Genomic DNA, 22,320 nt, shown 5'->3' on the forward strand with positions numbered 1-22,320 from the left:
CCCATTCCATGATCAGTTTCCAAGAAAGATTCACCTACAATATCACTGATTTGCATCCTTTAGGAGCAAACAGTACCCCTGACACAGTGATAAGGAAGCCAAGAACAGATGTGGTGCTAAATCTTTAGCTGGATTTTAAAGAGGCAAATGGCTTAAACTAACCGTTTGTCTTGAGAAAATGGATGTTATCAGGTTCCTCAGTACCAGAGGACTGTCCGAGTTATATCTGAAGTTCACCCCGGAAAAGAAAATCCTTCCATTGGTGGGCCAGAGTGGTGGTGGACGATACTCAAGTTCCCAGGGTGCTTCTTTCTCAAGGTCTGTATATTCAATCCCCCTTTCTACTGAAATCATCTGAAAGACATATGACATCACATCAGTTAGTATCAGAGGATCTAGTTTATGGGTGTTCAGAGATTGTAAATGAAACCTCCTGCTTTTCTATGGTTCAGAGTATCTCAGGTCTCAACATCCACAAAGGACAGAAGTAGAAGTCTGATGAGGCCTTAGATGATCTGCAAACTTGTTCGTCATCTTCAATACTTTTATACACAACTACTTTCTTCAATTTTATATAAAAGCTAAAACAATTATAGAAATGAATGGTAAGGTTTTATTGGTCCACCTTTCACATCTGAATAAAAAAAGCAAAAGTTATTTTTGAAAGAAAAGAACACTTATGGACATCAATCAGTATGTGTAGCTGCAGAAGGGTCACATGTTACAGATGTCCAGAACTGGACAGTCATCAAACATCATTTTAATAGTCACTTTCAACTCTGTTAGAAGAAATAAATAGAAAAACTTCATTTTTATTGTTTTTCTCCCTTTAGGAGAAGGTACAAATATTCAAAAGTATATAATTTACTTATTGACTAAGGCCTCTTGAACAACCACAATTCCACACCCTTAAGAGCACATTCTGAGAGGAAGCCTACCTACCAGGAAAAAGGGCCACCAGCAAATTCAGGGGTTCAACATACATAAGAATAAGTGATAAAATGGGGGGGGGGTGAGAGAAATATTAATTAAATAAACCTTAAAATACTGGATTCTTCTCTTTTACCAAAAATAAGGAATTATCCATTAAGAAGCAAAGATAAATAAGCTGCTAAGAAATTAGCTTACATTGTCTCCAGAATTTCAGAACCTCTCTCCTACAGAGACATTTATTGTATTTTAAGACAGTTTGTGATGAGTGTAAAATCCTCTGACATGGCATACATATGTGAGAAAATATGTATATATTTTTATTAACTTTAAGCAGATGGAAAGTGAAAGTGAAAGTCAGTCAGTCATGTCCAACTCTTTGCAACCCCATGGACTATAGCCTGTCAGGCTTCTCTGTTCATGGGGATTCTCCAGGCAAGAATACTAGAGTGGGTAGCCATTCCCTTCTCCAGGGGATCTTTCCAATCCAGGGATAGAATCTTTGTCTCTTGTGGCTCTGCATTGCAGGTGAATTCTTTACCATCTGAGACACCAGGGAAGCCCTTAAGCAGATGGAGGAGAACATAAAAGACTTTGTAAGATTATGTTAAAGAAAAAAAAAAAAAAAAAAGGAATAAGGAAGGGTTTTATTATTTTACATAAGAATTGCTTTTATGCCATATAACAGCAAGGAGACCTGAAAAGGCTAAGAACAGAAAAATAAACATCACCATGTTCTCAACTTCGGCACTTTGCCTGACGCACAACTGGAACATCCCTGTGAGTGTGAGCGTGAGAGACAGGACCAGGCCAACCTGCCCGAGATTCAAAGCTAAATGAGGAAGAAGAGGAATAAAGTGAGTCTATTTCTCAACCCCCCACACAGGTCCTTCTGTCACTTTACAAAGAAGACTCCTTTATTTTTATGATTTTTATTGAAGCGTAGTTGATTTACAAAGCTGTGTTAGTTTCAGGTGTACAGTAAAGTGAATTAGCCAGATATATACACAAATCTGCTCTTTTAAAATTATTTTCCCATATATGTTATTAGAGAGTATTAGATAGAATTCCCTGTGCTATACAGTAGGTCCTTTTTAGTTACCTATTTTATATATAGTAGTGAGAAGACTCCTTTATAATATTGAAATTATTGGCATGTAATGATATTATCACTCATAATATTACTTCTGTTGTATGAGACAATAATATAGTAAAAGCACATACACACATACACACACACACTACAAGGGACTTCCCTGGTGGTACAATAGCTAAGACTCTGAACTCCCAATGCAGGGGGCTGAGTTTCGATCCCTGGTCAGGCAAAGAGACCTCACGTACCACAACTAAGAGTTCACATGCTGCAACTAAATTCCAACCTGTTATAACTAAGACTAAAGATCCTGCATGCCCCAGCTAAGATCCAGTGCAGCCAAATAAATAAATAAAGTTTTAAAAAGTTATTCTGAATTTAGAAAGAGCACTGATCATAACAAACACCCTCTTCCAAAAACACAAGAGAAGACTCTACACATGGACATCACCAGAGGGTCAACACTGAAATCAGATTGATTATATTCTTTGCAGCCAAAGTTGGAGAAGCTCTATACAGTCAGCAAAAAAAAAGACCAGGAGCTGACTGTGGCTCGGATCATGAACTCCTTATTGCCAAATTCAGACTTAAATTCAAGAAAGTAGGGAAAAACACTAGACCATACAGGTATGACCTAAATCAAATCCCTTATGATTATACAGTAGAAGTGAGAAATAGATTTAAGGGCCTAGATCTGATACATAGAGTGCCTGATGAACTATGGAATGAGGTTTGTGACACTGTACAGGAGACAGGGATCAAGACCATCCCCGTGGAAAAGAAATGCAAAAAAGCAAAATGGCTGTCTGGGGAGGCCATACAAATAGCTGTGAAAAGAAGAGAAGGGAAAAGCAAAGGAGAAAAGGAAACATTTAAGCATCTGAATGCAGACTTCCAAAGAATAGCAAGAAGAGATAAAAAAGTCTTCTTCAGCGATCAACGCAAAGAAATAGAGGAAAACAACAGATTGGGAAAGACTAGAGATCTCTTCAAGAAAATTAGAGATACCAAAGGAACATTTCATGCAAAGATGGGCTTGATAAAGGACAGAAATAGTATGGACCTCACAGAAGCAGAAGGTATTAAGAAGAGGTGGCAAGAATACACATAAGAACTGTACAAAAAAGATCTTCACGACCCAGATAATCACGATGGTGTGATCACTGACCTAGAGCCAGACATCCTGGAATGTGAAGTCAAGTGGGCCTTAGAAAGCATCACTACAAACAAAGCTAGTGGAGGTGATGGAATTCCAGTTGAGCTCTTTCAAATCCTGAAAGATGATGCTGTGAAAGTGCTGTACTCAATATGCCAGCAAATTTGGAAAACTCAGCAGTGGCCACAGGACTGGAAAAGGTCAGTTTTCATTCCAATCCCAAAGAAAGGCAATGCCAAAGAATGCTCAATCTACCACACAATTGCACTCATCTCACAAGCTAGTAAATAATGCTCAAAATTCTCCAAGCCAGGCTTCAGCAATATGTGAACCATGAACTTCCTGATGTTCAAGCTGGTTTTAGAAAAGGCAGACGAACTAGAGATCAAATTGCCAACATCCGCTGGATCACGGAAAAAGCAAGAGAGTTCCAGAACAACATCTATTTCTGCTTTATTGACTATGCCAAAGCCTTTGACTGTGTGGATCACAATCAACTGTGGAAAATTCTGAAAGAGATGGAAATACCAGACCACCTGTTCTGCCTCTTGAGAAATTTGTATGCAGGTTAGGAAGCAACAGTTAGAACTGGACATGGAACAACAGATTGGTTCCAAATAAGAAAAGGAGTACGTCAAGTCTGTATATTGTCACCCTGCTTATTTAACTTATATGCAGAGTACATCATGAGAAACGCTGGACTGGAAGAAGCACAAACTGAAATCAAGATTGCCGGGAGAAATATCAATAAACTCAGATATGCAGATGACACCACCCTTATGGCAGAAAGTGAAGAGGAACTAAAAAGCCTGTTGATTCAAGTGAAAGTGGAGAGTGAAAAAGCTGGCTTAAAGCTCAACATTCAGAAAACGAAGATCATGGTATCCGGTCCCATCACTTCATGGGAAATAGATGGGGAAACAGTGTCAGACTTTATTTTTGGGGGCTCCAAAATCACAGCAGATGGTGACTGCAGCCATTAAAATAAAAGACACTTACTCCTTGGAAGGAAAGTTATGGCCAACCTAGATATCATATTCAAAAGCAGAGACAATACTGTGCCAACAAAGTTTCATCTAGTCAAGGCTATGGTTTTTCCTGTGGTCACATATGGATGTGAGAGTTGGACTGTGAAGAAGGCTGAACACCGAAGAATTGATGCTTTTGAACTGTGGTGTTGCAGAAGACTCTTGAGAGTCCCTTGGACTGCAAGGAGATCCAACCAGTCCATTCTGAAGGAGATCAGCTCTGGAATTTCTTTGGAAGGAATGATGCTAAAGCTGAAACTCCAGTACTTTGGCCACCTCATGCGAAGAGTTGACTCATTGGAAAAGACCCTGATGCTGGGAGGTATTGGGGGCAGGGGGAGAAGGGGACGACAGAGGATGAGATGGCTGGATGGCATCACTGACTTGATGGACGTGAGTCTGAGTGAACTCCAGGAGTTGGTGATGGACAGGGAGGCCTGGTATGCTGCGATTCATGGGGTCGCAAAGAGTCAGACACGACTGAGCATCTGAACTGAACTGAAAAAAGTTGTTGTTCAGTCACTAAGTCATGTCTGACTCTGTGACACCATGGACTGTAGCATGCCAGGCTTCCCTGTCCTTTGTTATCTCCCAGAGTTTGCTCAAATTCATGTCCATTGACTTTGTTATGCTATCTAACCATCTCATCCTCTACCACCTCATTCTCCTCCTGCCTTAAATCTTTCCCAGTATCAAGGTATTTTCTCATGAGTAAGCTCTTTGCATCAGGTGGTAAAAGTTGGAGCTTTAGCATGAGCCTTCCAGTGAATATTCAGGGTTGATTTCCTTTAGGATTTCCTAATTTGATCTCCTTGCTGTCCAAGGGACTTGGAAGAGTCTCCACCAACATTACAACTTGAAAGCATCAATTCTTCAGCCCTCAGCCTTCTCAATGGCCCAACTTTTACATCCATTGACAACTCTTACATGACTACTGGAAAAAACATAGCTTTCACTATATGGACCTTTGTTGGCAAAGTGATGTCTCTGCTTTTTAATATTCTGTATATATTTGTCATAGCTTTCCTTCCAAGAAACAAACATCTTTTCATTCATGGCTGCAGTCACAGTTTGTAATGATTTTTGGAACCCAAGTAAACAAAATCTGTCACTGTGTTCAACGTTTCCCCATCTATTTGCCATGAAGTGATGAGACCAGATGCCATGATCTTAGATCTTTGAATGCTGAGTTTTAAGTCAGCTTTTTCACTATGCTCTTTCACTTTCATCAAAAGGCTCTTCAGTTTCTCTTCACTTTCTGCCATTAGAGTGGTATCATCTGCATATCTGAAGTTTTTGATATTTCTCCCAGCAATCTTGATTCTAGCTTGAGCTTCATCCAGCCTGGCATTTTGCATGAGGTATTCTGCACATAAGTTAAATAAACATAGTGACAACATATAGCCTTGTCATACTGCTTTCCCAGTTTTGAACCAGTCCATTGTTCCATGTACAGTTCTGTTTTTTCTTGACTTGCTTACAGGTTTCTCAGGAGACAGGTAAGATGGTCTGGTATTCCTATCTTTTTCAGAATTTTCCACAGTTAATTGTGGTCCACAGAGTCAAAGCCTTTCTCTATAGTCTTGCTTTCTCTATGATCCAATAAATGTTGGCAATTTGATCTCTGGTTCCTCTGCCTTTTATAAACCCAGCTTGTACAGTTGGAAGTTCCCAGTTCACATATTGTTGAAATCTTGTTTGAAGGATTTTGAGTATATCCTTACTTGCATGTAAAATTAGTGCAATTGTAAGATAGTTTGAACACTCTTTGGCATTGCATTTCTTTGGGACTGGAATGAAAACTGACCTTTTTCAGTCCATGGCCACTACTAACTTTTCCAAATTTGCTGGCATATTACATGAACAGCATTATCTTTTAGGATTTGAAATAGCTAGGCTGGAATTCCATTACCTCCACTAACTGTTCATAGTGATGCTTCCTAAGGTCCACTTTGCTTCACCTGCCAGGATGTCTGGCTCAAGATGAGTGACCACACCATCGTGGTTATCCAGGTCATTAAGATCATTTTGGTACAGTTTTTCTATGTATTCTTGCCACCTCTTCCTAATCTCTTCTGCTTCTCTTAGGTCCTTACCACAGGACCTTCTCTTTGTCCTTTATCCATATTAATCCCACCTGGATTGAGATACACTTGACAGTATAATATAGTTGAGGATGCCATCGTTCAGATTTTTGTCCTTATGCTTCGATTATCATTATGTAATTTCACTCTCTACAACCAATGTAGCTGCAGTTTAAATCACAAAAACAAGGCAGTGGGTTCTAAGAGCCAGTGCTTTTAAATCTAAAATATTACTCTCATTTTTCCACTATCAAAGACTGTGATTCTGGGCTATTTCTATGGAATAGTAAGGGATGGTGAATTGATGCTGCACTTTCCAACAACTGCTCATCTGGGACCCACATAGCAGTGAGTATACTGTTTTTGCTATAGAGAATCTTTCTCAGACCCCTACAATGAAGGGATCCAAGTAGCCCTAAAGCTAAAACCTAAAACTCAAAACCCAATCTGTACAAAAAGCTTAACAGTAAACCTGGTTCTCTCTATCCAGCTATAGGACATTACCTGGGATTTTCGGAAGGTCACCTTGCTACAGTTATGTAGACCTCAACCCATTAAAAGAAAGATAAAAAGATAAAAGATCTCAATGAAGACCTACTGTAAACAAACAAACAAGCAAACTACTCAAGAGCAATCTACAGATTCATTGCTGCTGCTGCTGCTAAGTCGTTTCAGTTGTGTCTGACTCTGTGCAACCCCACAGAGGACAGCCCACCACGCTCCCCCATCCCTTGGATTCTCCAGGCAAGAACAGTGGAATGGGTTGCCATTTCCTTCTCCAATGCATGAAAGTGAAAAGTGAAAGTGAAGTCCCTCAGTCATGTCTGACTCCTAGCAACCCCATGGACTGCAGCCTACCAGCTCCTTCATCCATGGGATTTTCCAGGCAAGAGTACTGGAGTGGGGTGCCATTGCCTTCTCCGACAGATTCAGCGCAATCCCTATCAAATTACCAATGGCATTTTTCACAGAATTAGAACAAAAAAGTTTACATTTTGTATGGAAACACAAAATACCATGAATAGCCAATGTAATTGTGAGAAAAAGAAGAAAAATGAAGCTAGAAGGAATCACGGTCCCTGTCTTCAGACTATACTACAAAGCTATAGTAATTGAAACAGTAGACTACTAGCACCAAACCCAGAAATGAAGATCAATGGAACAGGACAGAAAGCCCAGTGATAAACCCATGCACCTGTGTCACCTATGACGAAGCAAGAATACACAATGGAGAAAAAACAGTTTCTTTAATAATTGGTGCTGGGAAAACTGGACAGCTACATGTAAAAGAATAAAATCAGAATACTCCCTAAGACCATAAACAAAAATAAACTCAAAATAGATTACAGACATAAATGTAAGACCAGACACTAGAAAACTCTTAGATGAAAACATAGGGAAAACTCTGACATGAATTGCAGCAAACTTTTTTACACACCTCCTAGAGCAATGAAAATAAATGAAACACAAATAAATGGCACCCAATTAAGCTTAAAACCTTTTGCACAGAAAAAAAAAAAAAAAACACAACAACAACAACATAAAAAAATACCAAGACAATCTGCAGAATGGGGGAAGTATTTGCAAATGAAGTGGCTGACAAGGGATTACTCTCCAAAATATACAAGCAGTTCATGCAGTTCAATATAAAAAATAAATCAAAATATGGGCAGAAGATTAAACCAGACATTATCCAAAAAAAAACATACAGATGGCCATAAAGCACGTGAAAATATGGTCAACATTTCTAATTATTAGAGAAATGCAAATCAAAACTACAGTGGGAAAAAATGAAAAAATAAAAAAAAAGCAAAAAACTACAGTGAGGTTTCAACTCACACCAGTCAGAATGACCATCATCAAAAAGTCTATGAACAATAAGTACTGAAGAGGATGTGGAGAAAAGGGAACCCTCCTACACTATTGGTGGGAACGTAAACTGGCACAGCCACTATGGAGAACAATATGGAGGTTCCTTTAAAAATTAAAAACAGAGCTACCATATGATCCAGCAATCTTACTCCAGGGCATATATCTAGAGAAAACCATAATTCCTAAGGATACATGCACCCTAATATTTACTGCAGCACTATTTACAACAGCCAGGACATGGAAGCAACCTAAAGGCCTGTCAACAGAGCAATGGACAAGGAAGATGTGGTGCCATACATACAATGGAAGGTTACCCAGCCATTAAAAAGGGCAAAATAATGCCATTTGCAGCAACATGGCTGGACCTAGAGATTTTCAAACTGAGTGAAGTAAGAGAAAAATAGAATATGATATTGCTTACATATGGAATATAACAAAAGGCTACAAATGAACTTATCTACAAAACAGAAGTAGAGTAACAGATATAGAAAATAAACTTATGGTTACCAGGGGATAAGGGAGGGAAGGGATACATTGGAAGACTGGGACTGACACATACATACTACTATATATAAAATATTAAAAAGATAACTAATAAGAAACTACTGTAAAGTACAGAGAACTCGGTAATGATCTATATGGGAAAAGAATTTAAAAAAGAGTGGATATATGTATATGTATAGCAGATTGACTTTGCTGTACATCAGAAACTAAGACAACAGTGTAGATGACCTATACTCAAATAAAACTTAACATAAAAATGAAAGAATGGCCTGGGTGAGCCAAAGCAGGGACCCAAGGCACCACAGGTCTGCTGGAGCAGGCACGTCATATCCGGTCTTTGCTCCTAAAGATTCCGAAAGTGAAAAACAGAAATTCTTTTCTAAAGGACAATTCATTTGAAGTATTAATCAAAATGCAAATTATGAAAAAAATGTATACACGCACCCCAATGTTCGTGGGGTATGAAAAAAGAATCTTTTAAAAAGTCGATATATGCTATAACAGATTCACTTGGCTATATACCTGAAATTAACACAACATCATAAATCAACTATACGCCAATCAAAAAAAAAAATTAAATGGTCTCAACAAGGACCTACTGTAAATTAATAAGTAAATGGAAAAAAAGATAAAAGTTCTCATCAAGACACAAATGACTTCACATGGACATTGTGGAGTCACATGCTGTAGACACTTTAATATAACTCATTAGAACCAATGAGTATATATTAGACAAGATGACAAGTGCTTAATAACTACAAACAAAGCTATAAACTGTAAACATACCACAAATTTTCACATCTGTACTTACTTTCTGCCAGAATCAGGGCCCCAAAGGCAACAAGGGTGATAAAGATGGCACAGGTGACATCCAGATACACAGCGAGCCATCGGGACGTCGTCAAAAGCAGGAACCAAGCCTCTGCATTTGTGAATCATAATAAGTGTAATACATAAACAGAAAAACCATGTTCATGAGGGAGAGCATTTTCTCAGTTGAGCTACAGAAGATTTTACACAAGGTAGGACAGCAAAGTTATACACCTGTAACTTCAAAGGAACCTGAAGATTCCAGAAAACTCGGTTGAACACGAAACAACATATGGGACACGGAGGAATCAGTCCAGGAAGCATGCTTTGAAAACTTCAACCCACAGGTTATCAAGAGAAATACCATCACAGGAAAGAAGATGGAAAAACATCTCATTGGTGTGTTTCCTGCAGTGCTGGGCCTGAACATAAAGATCCTCCTCTCAAAGGGTTGACTGTTCCCAGCTCTGACAGCAGAGAGCACAGCTCACACCGTTTCCAGCACCTTCTGCCCTCACTACAGGGCCTGAGGTGGTTATTCTTAGGACAGCCAGTGTCCACATGACCATCAGCTAACAGGATCTGTATGTGGCTTTCAAAATGCCATATTATCTTCAAAATACATTAATGACTGGAAAGTTTGGCCAGGATTTTATAGACTTAGAGAAAATTCTGAATTTTCTACCTAGGTGGAAAAAAAAAAAAAAAAAACCTTCACTGATACAAAGCATAATCAAGTAGGTAGCAAATCAGGAAATTATTTTCCTCAATACGTCTGCTACTCTTCATGTCTGCCATGAAAAGAGTCAGAAAATCACACCTGAGGGGCAAGAACAGACACCACCTGGTTCTGAAAATAAAATTTTATTGGAACAGTCATTGGCTGATGTCTGATCTTTGCCTGTCTTTGTGCTACAATGGCAAAGGTGAGTAGCTGTAACATAGACAGCACACAAAGCCTACAATATTTTCTATCTGAACTTTTGGAAAAAAAGAAAAATTTATTGATTACTGCCTTAAAGAGACAGAAACCCACAGGGCACAGTGATGAAAGGACAATGCAGGCCAGTCAGGGGAGAAAAGCAAGGCTGTGATCGGGGAAGAGGGGAGCACAGAGGGGATGCTGAGAGGAAGGGGTTGGGGAGGCAGGTGTGCAGAGGACAACATGGGCTGACACACAGAGAGGCGCTGGCCAGCCGGGCCACCTGAGACAGAGGTCAGGCCTCAGAAGGCAGCACATCCCATCCTTAGAAATCATCTCCAGAAACGTACAGACCTGAGTGCAAATCCTGGTGTGCATCAAACAGCTCCTGAAACTTCTGTTCAGCTTTGTACGCCCGGATGGTCAAGAGTCCCCGGAGAGAAGATGCTAAGTGGGAAAATACCGGGCTCCGAGCTGGGGATGCAGAGACAAACAAACGACAGAGAAAGTCAGGGAGGCTGGATGAGAGGAAACCACTGTCTCCTGGACTCCGTGGTCACACATCCCGTCAAAGGGAATCCTCCATGTGACCCTCAAACTCCTGCTCACACCAGGCTTCACTTAAATGACCTGGGAATGAGAGATTCTCTTTGAAATTATCTTTGATAAATTCAAAATCCCAGCTAGGTTTAGATAAAGAAATTCTTTACTGTTTCTTTCATCAAGGTCTTCTCAAACATGCCTCCCTCCAAATTGTTCTGATGTCTTTCTAGGTGAAATTGTTCACAATTTTTTAAGTATATTGAAGTATAGTTGATTTACAACAATGTGCTAGTTTCAGGTATGTATAGTCATTCAGTTTTTTTTTTTTTTTGATTATATTCCATTACAGGATATTACAAGATACTGAATAAAATTCTCTGTGCTTTACACTAAATTCTTGTTGTTATCTATTTGACATATTAATAGTAGTATGTCTATTAATCCCATACTTCTAATTTGTTCCTCCCCTCCTCTCAGTCCCCTTTGGTAACCACAAATTTGCTTTCCATGCTTCTGAGTCTATTTCAAGTTTGTGTACAGATTCATTTGTATTATATTTGGATTCCATGTTTAAGTGATATCATATGCGTCTTTCTCTGACTTTCTTTACTAAGAATAATACTCTCTAGATCCATTCTGAAGGAGATCAGCCCTGGAATTTCTTTGGAAGGAATGATGCTAAAGTTGAAACTCCAGTACTTTGGCCACCTCATGTGAAGAGTTGACTCATTGGAAAAGACTCTGATGATGGGAGGGATTGGGGGCAGGAGGAGAAGGGGACGACAGAGTATGAGACGGCTGGATGGCATCACTGACTGGATGGACATGAGTCTGAGTGAACTCTGGGAGTTGGTGATGGACAGGGAGGCCTAGTGTGCTGCAATTCATGGGGTCGCAAAGAGTCGGACACGACTGAGCGACTGAACTGAACTGAACTGAGATCCATCCATGTTGCTGCAAATGGCAATATTTCATTTTTTTCCATGGGTTAGTAATTATTGTTCACTAATTTTTTAACCAGTAACATTTTAAAATTTATTTCCTCATTAGAGTCCTCACCACACTGAATTTTGATGAGCTACCAGTGTTTTGTCTCCACCTTAGATCAGTAACCTAAGGGCTGCGATAGAGTCAGTACATCTCTCACCTGGGACCAGAGCCAGACCCAGGACAGGGTGAGACGAGTAAAGGGAGGGGACAATCTGCCACCTCCCCAATCCTGGGCCTCCCCCTGCACCTGTGCCAGGAGCCTCTGTGCGGGTCACAGAGCACCTGGTGATGCACCACCCTTGTGCCCTCAGGACCCAGCAGACGAGGAGCCTTTGAATGGTCTTGACTTCTGCTCCAGGAACCTGATGGATGTTTTTATATCTACCTGCTGGACACCAGTCCTGTTGTTTGGCGGACACTGTGGCATGTGACACTCACACCACCCTTTTAGAATCTGACAGTAGCCTCAGTGTCCATCTTTTGAGTGACTTCATGTGGTTTGGGCCTGATGTCACATGACTGCAGAGGCTGGAGGTATATTTTTCAAATATATCATTTCTGACATATAGTTCCTGAGGTCTCCTTTACTTTTCCTAATCTTTTCCTTTCCTTATCATTTTTGGTAACTTTAGGAGAAGAGAAATTCTCTATTTTCTTTTTACATTAGTTCCAACATGATGAAATACTTTCAAGAATAGTATTAATAGAGTGGATACTCTGTGTTAGGAAGTATGTTGTAAACAAGACCAAAATGGTCCCTGTCCTCATGGTGCTCACATCCGTCCTCCTTGGACTAAAATGCAAAGTGCAGCTGACCCATCACCAGCTCCATTTGCCTTAAGGGCCAAACCTAATCTCAGGGGCCATAACTTTCAATCACCTAATGTTAATGGTGAGAAACTCCACAGAACAGTCTGCAGAATTTCAGGGGTCTGGTTAATTGCAGTATGAATGGAAGACAGCCTGCACTGCCCTCCCAACCTGAGAGCCCCGGTACTCACTTGTACATTCCAGGCGTTTCACATCTCGTGACGTCTCTAAGAAATATCGCCGAAGAAAAAAGAAAATGATGCCAAGGGGAATCACAGATATAGCAATCCAAGGAACTGCAGCTACCATCACGCCCACCACACCAATCACAAGTAGAAATGCCTGAAATAGTGAAAATAGAGGCCTTTGTGTCAAGGATACTTTTCAAAGATAAACTTTGTTGATTTGTTAGGATTAAATTCCTTTCCTTGAAAAAACTTGTTGAAACAGCAGGGAATGCTTTCCCTTCCAAAGAAATACAATTATAGGTGGTCCTACTCTTGCCTTTAAAATTCCATGGATAGAAGAGCCTGGTGGGCTGCAATCCATGAGGTCGCTAAGAGTCAGACACGACTTCACTTTCACTTTTCACTTTCATGCATTAGAGAAGGAAATGGCAACCCACTCCAGTGTTCTTGCTTGGAGAATCCCAGGGATGAGGGAGCCTGGTGGGCTGCTGTCTATGGGGTCACAGAGTCGGACATGACTGAAGCAACTTAGCAGCAGCAGCAGCATGATGTTTATTGCATGCACCAAACACTCTGATAAGAACTTTCTAAGTATCAGCTCTTGTGATACACTCAGTAACCCTTTGAGACAGGCATTACTATTTTTAACAGATGAGAATATTTGAGGTTCAGAGAGTAGGAGTTGTATCTCAAACTATCCGGAGTCAGCAGGTGTTACTAGAGAGATGAGTGAGCATGTATCACAGTAGAGGAATCCAGATGCTTCAGCTATACATGTAGGGATAAAGCAGTGGTTAATTACAAATTCAGTGTAACATATCTAGTAACAGTATTATCTAATTTTACAAATGGAGACAGTGAGGCACAGGGAGAGGTAATGCAACTTAATGGAGACTGCAAAGCCTCTCACAAAGCTGGGAAGCCCATGTTATGAGCCATTATGACATATTTAAGCTTATTTCCAACATACAGCCACATTTTTATCATTACACTAAGTATTTAAAATACCCATTCCAAAGGTTAATGATTATAACAATACCAGATTCCAGTTACAATGTGTGTACTGTATGTAAGGCCCTGTGCTGAGTTCCATGAACATTCTCTTAATCATCATATTATCCCTTGAGATGATTTACTCTTGGGAAATGATCTTGGTCTAAAAAGACAGCAAGTAGAATAGAAAGTGAAATCATTGGTTGGTGCTGATTTAAGCACCCACCTTTATCAGGAAAAATATGATACACTGGTGGACAATATCAGGCAATAAGAATGCAATTAACATTTAGTGTCTGCCTGCCATGAAAGTGGGGTTGGGTGGTAGGGACTTGCAGATTCACCCAGTCTGGGCCAAGGCCTCCAGTGGATACAAATCCATGGTGATCTGCACAGGGCACAGGGTGTTGGGGAAACACAGGGAAGAATATCTGAATATTTTTAGACAATTCTAAGACTTAATGACTGATTTTACAGGGTTGTTTAACAAATAGAAAGAATAGCATGAATGATTTGCAGGCAGTAATCACAGTTGATGGAAATTTTGACCAAAAGCGAGCTGGGATGAGAAGGTTGGGATGCTTGTCTGAGTTAATACTGGTTGTTCTTTACAGATAAGAAATATGAGGTTGGAAGGGTAAGTGGTTGTCCTAAAGTTTCCCAGGAAGGTATTGCTTATCCTGGAGAAAGAGAGGAGCAGTTTGTACTCAGGGAATCCCAGAGCCACAGCTGCAGGCGGGAGGAACAAACAACCAGAACTGTGACTCTGTGGCCAGGAGCCCTTGGGAAGCAAACTGCATAATCTGGATGGAGACACATGTGCTTTTCCTGTTTCTCCCCACCTCTGCCGTGGTATTAAAAGAAAACTCAGAGTGAAGAGGATGGAATTCTGAAGGAATAAATTCCAATCATAAGTGGAGAAAAATAGGGCTGTCTGACCTCCCTCCAATTAGACCTACAGAAAACAATTTCTTACAGCCAATGGTTTGATTGTGCATCCCACCATGCTACAACCTTCATGTTCATGGAAAGGGGTCCTTCCAGCTCCTTCTATGTCTAGCCTTTGGTCACTTGGCTTGTCATTGTTGTTTGTCAAAAACAAAAAAAACGACTATAATGTCAATTATAAAAAATCCAAATTACTGTTTTTTAGCAGACTTGCATCATTTGATGGATAACATTCATCCATTTCAGTAATCTGGCTCTCCCTAGGTGTCTTCGCTAATGGATCAGTCATTAAAGAATCTGACTGCTATGCAGGAGACCCAGGTTTGATCCCTGGGTCAGGAAGTTCCCCTGGAGAAGGAAATGGCAACCCACTCCAGTATTTTTGCCTGGAACATCCCATGGACAGAGGAACCTGGCAGGCTAGAGTCCGTGGAGTCAAAAAGAGTCAGACAAGACTGAGCGACTAAACCACTCCAGGTGAGGGCCTTTTATGACTAACCCAGCCCGGCAGGTAACCTGGGAAGCAGAGGTAAGATCAAAATGAAAGGCTCCATGGAAGCTGTGCCAATGCTTTTTCATTAGGTACCCACTGAAGACCCATTACTAATGCTCTCAGAACCTCTGGAGTTAGGTTTGGTCTTCCAGATTTCACGGCCCTAAATTCTAAAGCAATTCAAAAAGGATGTCTTTAAAGGTTTTATTATACACACACACACACACACACACACACACACACACACACACACACAGCATATTGGTTTCCCTAGTGGCTCAGATGGTAAAGAACCTGACTATAATGCAGGACACCCAGGTTTGATCCATGGGTCTGGAAGATTCCCTAAAGAAGGGACTGGCAATCCACTCCAGTATTCTTTCCTGGAGAATTCCATGAGGAGCCTGGCAGGCTACAGTCCATGGGATCCGAAAGAGTTGGACATGACCGAGCACTTTTACTTTTATATGTATATACAGTTGTGAATCTTTTATTGCCAGCCATCTCAGACCCTTTATAGAATTTTGTAGAAGATGAAAACAGTATCTAAAAAAAAAGTTAACATCTGAAGAAGTAGACAAAAGTTCCTAGTGTACAACAAACACACAATAAATCCCTTTCTTGAAGCCGACCTCATTTCTTTCTTCTACATTCCCAGGAATTCCTAAAAGGCCAATTCAAGCTACACACAATTCCCCCCTCTGGTTGGATTCCCGGCCCATCTGATGGACCACATTACCATGACCGGTGCTTCTGCACCACTGTCACAGTATGGCACAGAGACTAGGATGGATATATAGAAAGAAGCATATTGACCCAAGTCCTGATACCGCCCAAACAAGGAGAACTGTTACTTTTATGTATTTTCATATATTTCCCATTTAGAGCACACCATTTGGGAAATTCTATCCAAAGTCTATGAATCCACATGGACAAATAAAAAACAAATTTTTAGATGAGATCTTCCACTTAAGAGAAAATGGTGATTTTTCACAATTCAGAAAAATTCTTCAGTTTGCAGAGAATGACAGTCTATACCTGGAGGAGAAATTCCATTAACCCATTATTGTGCTGAGATAGACCTGCAATGTGGAAGACCTGGCTTTAATCCCTGGGTTGGGAAGATCCCCTGGAGGAGGGCATGGCAACCCTCTCCAGTATTCTTGCCTGCTGAATCCCCATGGACAGAGGAGCCTGGAGGGCTACAGTCCATGAGGTTGTAAAGAGTCAGACACAGCTGAGCGACTAAGTGTACAAGCTTAACACTAACCGAGGGTCAGTGCTAAGTCTTCATGTAAGCAGATACAGTAGCTTGCACGTCTCAGGGAGTTTAGAGATCAGCTCTGATTCTCAAATCCCTCCTTCATCACCTCTGTCTCCTTTGACATAATCAAACCCATAGGTCTGTTAAATTAGGACATTATAAAACATCAGTGAGTCTTAGCTATATGGTGAGATCTACACAAACCCTGGACTTCCTTGTTGACTCAGATGGTGAAAGATCTGCCTGCAATGCAGGAAGACCAGGGTTTGATCCCTCAGTTGGGAAGATCCCCTGGAAAAGAGAATGGCACCTCACTCCATTATTCTTGCCTGGAGAATTCCATGGACAGAGGAGGCTGGCAGTCCACAGTCCACAAGATTGCAAAGATTCGGACACAACTGAGCAACTAACATGCACACACACACACACGTACAAACCCTAAGACTAAGCTTTTCAAAGCCTGCCCTTTGCTTGGGATACATTTATCACATTCTTCATCCCTCATTTGTCTGGCTTGGATCTTTTCACAACCATGTAAGCTCTTTCCAACCATGTAAGGACCTGGGTATCCTTCAATTTGCTCCCAACTGAGAGTAATGGCTAACTCCACTGAGAGTGAATGGTGGGGTTTGGTTCACAGTTTGTTAACCAGTACAACAGGAAGCTTCAGGAAAACATGGTGTATTTCTTCTTTAATGTTTAGTGTATCTCATTGAGCAATAGCTTCCTTTCTACTTTTGTCAGGGTTCAAGATTTTTATAAAACTTAAGTCTGGAGTCCACTTATTTGCTAATTTGACAAGGTACACCTTAAGAAGAAGAGCATTATAAAAGTATATCACAGGGAAATCTTCTCAACATCCCATGGTAACTTATATGAGAAAATAATCTAAAAAATAATGAATATATGTATATGTATAACTGAACCACTTTGCTGTACATCTGAAATAAACACAGTATTATAAATCAACTATATTCCAATAAAATTAAAAAATATTTTAAAGAAAAAAGTCTTAAAAAAGCTAAAAGTCAAGGCTTTTGAGCTATATCTTATAAGTAACAAAGCAGCATTTTAAAGTATGTAGAAGAATGAAAATAAGAAAAAAATAGACTCTTGAGAGTCCCTGAGGCAGCAAGTAGGGCAAATCAGTCAATCCCAAAGGAAATCAACACTGATTATTCCTTGGAAAGACTGGATGCTGAAGCTGAAACTCCAATACCTTGGCCACTTGATGTGAAGAACTGATTCATTGGAAAAGAGCCTGATGCTGGGAAAGATTGATGGCAGGAGGAGAAGGGAGCGACTGAGGATGAGATGGTTCAACAGCATCATCAACTGAATGAAGGTGAGTTTGAACAAACTCTGGGAGATATTGAAGGACAGGCAAAACTGGCATGCTGTAGCCCATGAGGTCGCAAAAAGTAAGACACAACTGAGCAACTAAATGGAAAAAGACACAAATGAAAAGAAAACTAACTTCTAAGCAGGAAAATCAACAAACTCAAAGTTGGTTCTTTGAAATCACCACAAAATGCAAAAGAAAAGAAAGGGGGGGGGAAATTGCTATTAATATGAATTAAAAGAGGATAATACAAGACATTGGGCTTTCCTGTAACTCAGACAGTAAAGAAGCTGCTTGTAACATGGGAGACCCAGGTTTGATCCCTGGGTTGAGAAGATCCCCTGGAAAAGGAAATGGCAACCAATATACTCCAGTATTCTTGCCTGGAGAATCCAATGGACAGAGGAGCCTGACAGGCTACAGTCCAGGGGGTTGGAAAGAGTCGGACATGATTGAGCAACTAATGCCTTAGCTTTCATTGAAATACAAATGATACCATGACCATTATATAGAGAATATAATAAAAATCATAATGTAAAGGATGAATGTCTTTAAAATGACATAAAAAACTAACATAATGACATAGAAAATCTGAATAATTGTATATATATTTAAGAATTTGAATCTTTTATTTTCTCAGTTCTGTTCCATCACTCAGTCATATCCAACTCTTTGAAACCCCATGGACTGCAGCAGGACAGACTTCTCTGTCCATCACCAACTCCCGGAACTTACTCAAACTCATGTCCATTGAGTCAGTAATGCCATCCAATCATTTAATCCTATGTCATCTCCTTTTTCTCCCACCTTCAATCTTTCCCAGCATCAAGGTCTTTTCCAATGAGTCAGTTCTTCACATCAGGTGGCCAAAGTATTGGAATTTCAGCTTCAGCATCACTCCTTCCAATGAACACCCAGGACTGATCTCCTTTAGGATGGACTGGTTGGATCTCCTTGCAGTCCAAGGGACTCTCAAGAGTCTTCTCCAACACCACAGTTCAAAACCATCAATTCTTCAGCACTCAGCTTTCTTATAGTCCAACTCTCATGTCCATACATGACTACTGGAAAAACCATAGCCTTGACTAGAAGGACCTTTGTTGCAAAGTGATGTCTCTGCTTTTGAATATGCTGTCTAGGTTGGTCATAGCTTTTCCTCCAAGGAGCAAGTGTCTTTTAATTTCATGGCTGCAGTCACCATCTGCAGTGATTTTGGAGCCCCCAAAAATAAAATCTGCCACTGTTTGCATTGTTTCTCCATCTATTTGCCATGGAGTGATGGGACCAAATGCCATGATCTTAGTTTTCTGAATGTTGAGTTTTAAGCCAACGTTTTCACTCTCCTCTTTCACTTTCATCAAGAGGATCTTTAGTTCTTCTTTACTTTCTGCCATAAGGGTTGTGCCATCTGCATATCTGAGGTTATTGATATTTCTCCTGGCAATCACGATTCCAGCTTGTGCTTCATCCAGTCCAGCATTTCGCATGTTATACTCATCATATAAGTTAAATAAGGAGCGTGAGAATATAAACCTTGATGTACTCCTTTCCCTATTTGGAACCAGTCTGCTGTTTCATGTCCAGTTCTAACTGTTGCTTCTTGAACAGCATACAGATTTCTCAGGAGGCAGGTAAGGTGGTCTGGTATTCCCATCTCTTTCAGAATGATCCACACAGTAAAAGGCTTTGGTGTTGTCAGTAAAGCAGAAGTTTTTCTGGAACTCTTGCTTTTTCTGCAATCCAACAGATGTTGGCAATTTGATCTCTAGTTCCTCTGCCTTTTCTAAAACCAGCTTGAATATCTGGAAGTTCACAGTTCACATACTATTGAAGTCTGGCTTGGAGAATTTTGAGCATTACTTTGGTAGCATGTGAGAAGAGTGCAATTGTGTGGTAGTTTGAACATTCCTTGACATTGCCTTTCTTTGGGATTGGAATGAAAACTGACCTTTTCCTATGGCCACTGCTGAATTTTCTAAATCTGGCATATTGAGTGCAGCACTTTCACAGCACCATCTTCTAGGATTTGAAATAGCTCAACTGGAATTTGATCACCTCTACTAGCTTTGTTTGTAGTAATGCTTCCTAAGGACCACTTGATTTCACATTCCAGGATGTCTGGCTCTAAGTGAGTGATCACACCATTGTTTTTATCTGGGTCATGAAGATCTTTTTTGTACAGTTCTTCTATGTATTCTTGCCATCTGTTCTTAATATCTTCTGCTTCTGTTAGGTCCATACCATTTCTGTCCTTTATTGTGCCCATCTTTGCATGAAATATTCCCTTGGTATCACTAATTTTCTTCAAGAGATCTCTTGAAGAGGTCTTTACCATTCTATCGCTTTCCTATATTTCTTTGCATTGATCACTGAGCAAGGCTTTCTTATCTCTCCTTGCTTTCCTTTGGAACTGCATTCAAATGGATATTATATTTCCTTTTCTCCTTTGCCTTTAGCTTTTCTTCTTTTCTCAGCTATTTGTAAGACCTCCACAGATAACCATTTTGCCTTTTTGCATTTCTTTTTCTTGGGGATATTCTTGATCAATGCCTCCTGTACAATGTCATGAACTTCTGTCTTTAGTTCTTCAGATACTCTATCAGATCTAATCTTTTGAATCTATTTGTCACTTTCACTGTATAATCATAAAGGATTTGATTTAGGTCATAGCTGAATGGTCTAGGGGTTTTCCCTACTTTCTTCAATTTAAGTCTGAATTTGGCAATACGGAGTTCATGATCTGAGCCACAGTCAGCTCCCATCTTGGTTTTGCTGATTGTATAGAACGTCTCCATCTTTGGCTGCAAAGCATATAATCAATCTGATTTCAGTATTGACCATCTGGTGACGTCCATGTATACAGTCTTCTCTTGTGTTGTTGTGTTGTTTCATTTTACTTTATTTTATTGTTTTGGCCATGCCATGCAGCTTGTGGGATCTTAGTTTTCCTACCAGCAATTGGACCCAGGCACATAACAGTAAAAGCACCAAGTCCTGACCATTGGAACACCAGAGAATTTCCTGAATACATAATTTTTTAATTTTCCACAGAAAATACTTTAAGTCTGGAAGGCTTCACAAAAATATTTTGCAGAAAAGTTTTACCAAACTTTTCCAGGGTACATGAGTCCAGCATTATCATGATATAAAGACCAGATGAAGACATTAAAAGAAGGAAAAATTAAAAACGTAACTGTCTTGGGATATTAAACAACATACCAATGAACTGAATCTAGCAATATAAAAAAGATAATACTCCACAATCTAACTTAACTGGGCAAATCCAAAATGCTCAGGGTTGGCTGTTACCAAGGACAGACTGGAACCCTCGGGTAGGAGCTGATGCTGTTCTCCACAAGCAGAATTTCTTTTTACTTCAGGGAAGGCTTAGTTCTTAAAGCCTTACAACTGACTGAACTGTGCCCACTGGACTATGTAGGATAATTGTTCCTACTTAAAATAAACTGATAATGGATTTCAATCACATCTACAAAATACCTACAGAGCAACACACAGATCACTTTTTCATTGAATAACTGAGGAATGTAGTCTGGTCAAGCTGACACATTAAAGTGGACATTAAAAATGGAAATATTTCCCACGTATTTTCTTGAGGCTACATAATTCTGATAGAAAAGGCTGACAAAATATTTTAAAAAGGTAATTATAGACCAATATCCTTCATAAACAACAGATACAAAAATTCTTGACAACCTACATACAGCAATACATAAAAGCAATGCTACATTACAACCAAGTAAACTCTATTCCAGGAATGTTAAGTTTAACTTTTTCAATCTGACAACAGATGCCTACCTACAAAATTGGAATTAATATTATTTATAGTGAAAAAATATATTGAAAAATTTTGCCCTAAGAGTACAAGATTAACTGATCTAACCCAATTCTCTTCAACACGAACTGAAAACTCCAGCCACAAGTCAAGAAAAGGAAATAAAAGTCATAATTATTGGAAATGAAGATACAAAACTGTCATTATTACAGCTGACATGACTGTATATGGACAAAATCCTACAGAACTAAAAAAGAAAAAAAAAAAACTACTGCCATCAACTCCAGGCAATGCAAAGTTAATTCACACATAAATCAACTATATTTCTATAGACTAACAACCAGCAAGTTTATAATGGTATCAGAAACAAGCCTTCTCTAGTGGTCCAAGTAGTTAAGAATCCATCTGCCAATGCAGGAAACACGGTTTCCATCCTTGGGAAGAATCCACATGCGCAGAGCAGCTAAGCCCATGTGCCACAACTGCTGAAGCCCATGCACCCTACAGCCCATGTTTTTTTTTTTTTTTTTTTAACCTTACATTAAAAAAATTTTTTT

At 39.8% G+C, this 22,320-nt stretch overlaps 1 protein-coding gene across 1 annotated transcript in view; it reads right to left on the reverse strand.

Moving 5' to 3' along the window:
- The window catches only part of LOC113888551 (multidrug resistance-associated protein 4-like), a gene marked incomplete at its 3' end in the record, with an annotated part of 135,618 nt that overhangs the window by 19,578 nt on the left and 93,720 nt on the right, over positions 1-22,320 (reverse strand). The window contains exons 21-25 of the mRNA XM_027535617.1: positions 12,934-13,084; positions 10,754-10,873; positions 9,479-9,589; positions 1,662-1,762; positions 163-354 (exon numbers count right to left, since the gene is read on the reverse strand). Coding sequence (XP_027391418.1) covers positions 163-354; positions 1,662-1,762; positions 9,479-9,589; positions 10,754-10,873; positions 12,934-13,084 — 675 coding nt within the window. The remainder of the gene's footprint in view (positions 1-162; positions 355-1,661; positions 1,763-9,478; positions 9,590-10,753; positions 10,874-12,933; positions 13,085-22,320) is intronic.

This window comes from Bos indicus x Bos taurus, unplaced genomic scaffold (genome assembly GCF_003369695.1).
Source record: "Bos indicus x Bos taurus breed Angus x Brahman F1 hybrid unplaced genomic scaffold, Bos_hybrid_MaternalHap_v2.0 SuperScaffold_100458, whole genome shotgun sequence".
NCBI classification, from domain to species: domain Eukaryota; kingdom Metazoa; phylum Chordata; class Mammalia; order Artiodactyla; family Bovidae; genus Bos; species Bos indicus x Bos taurus.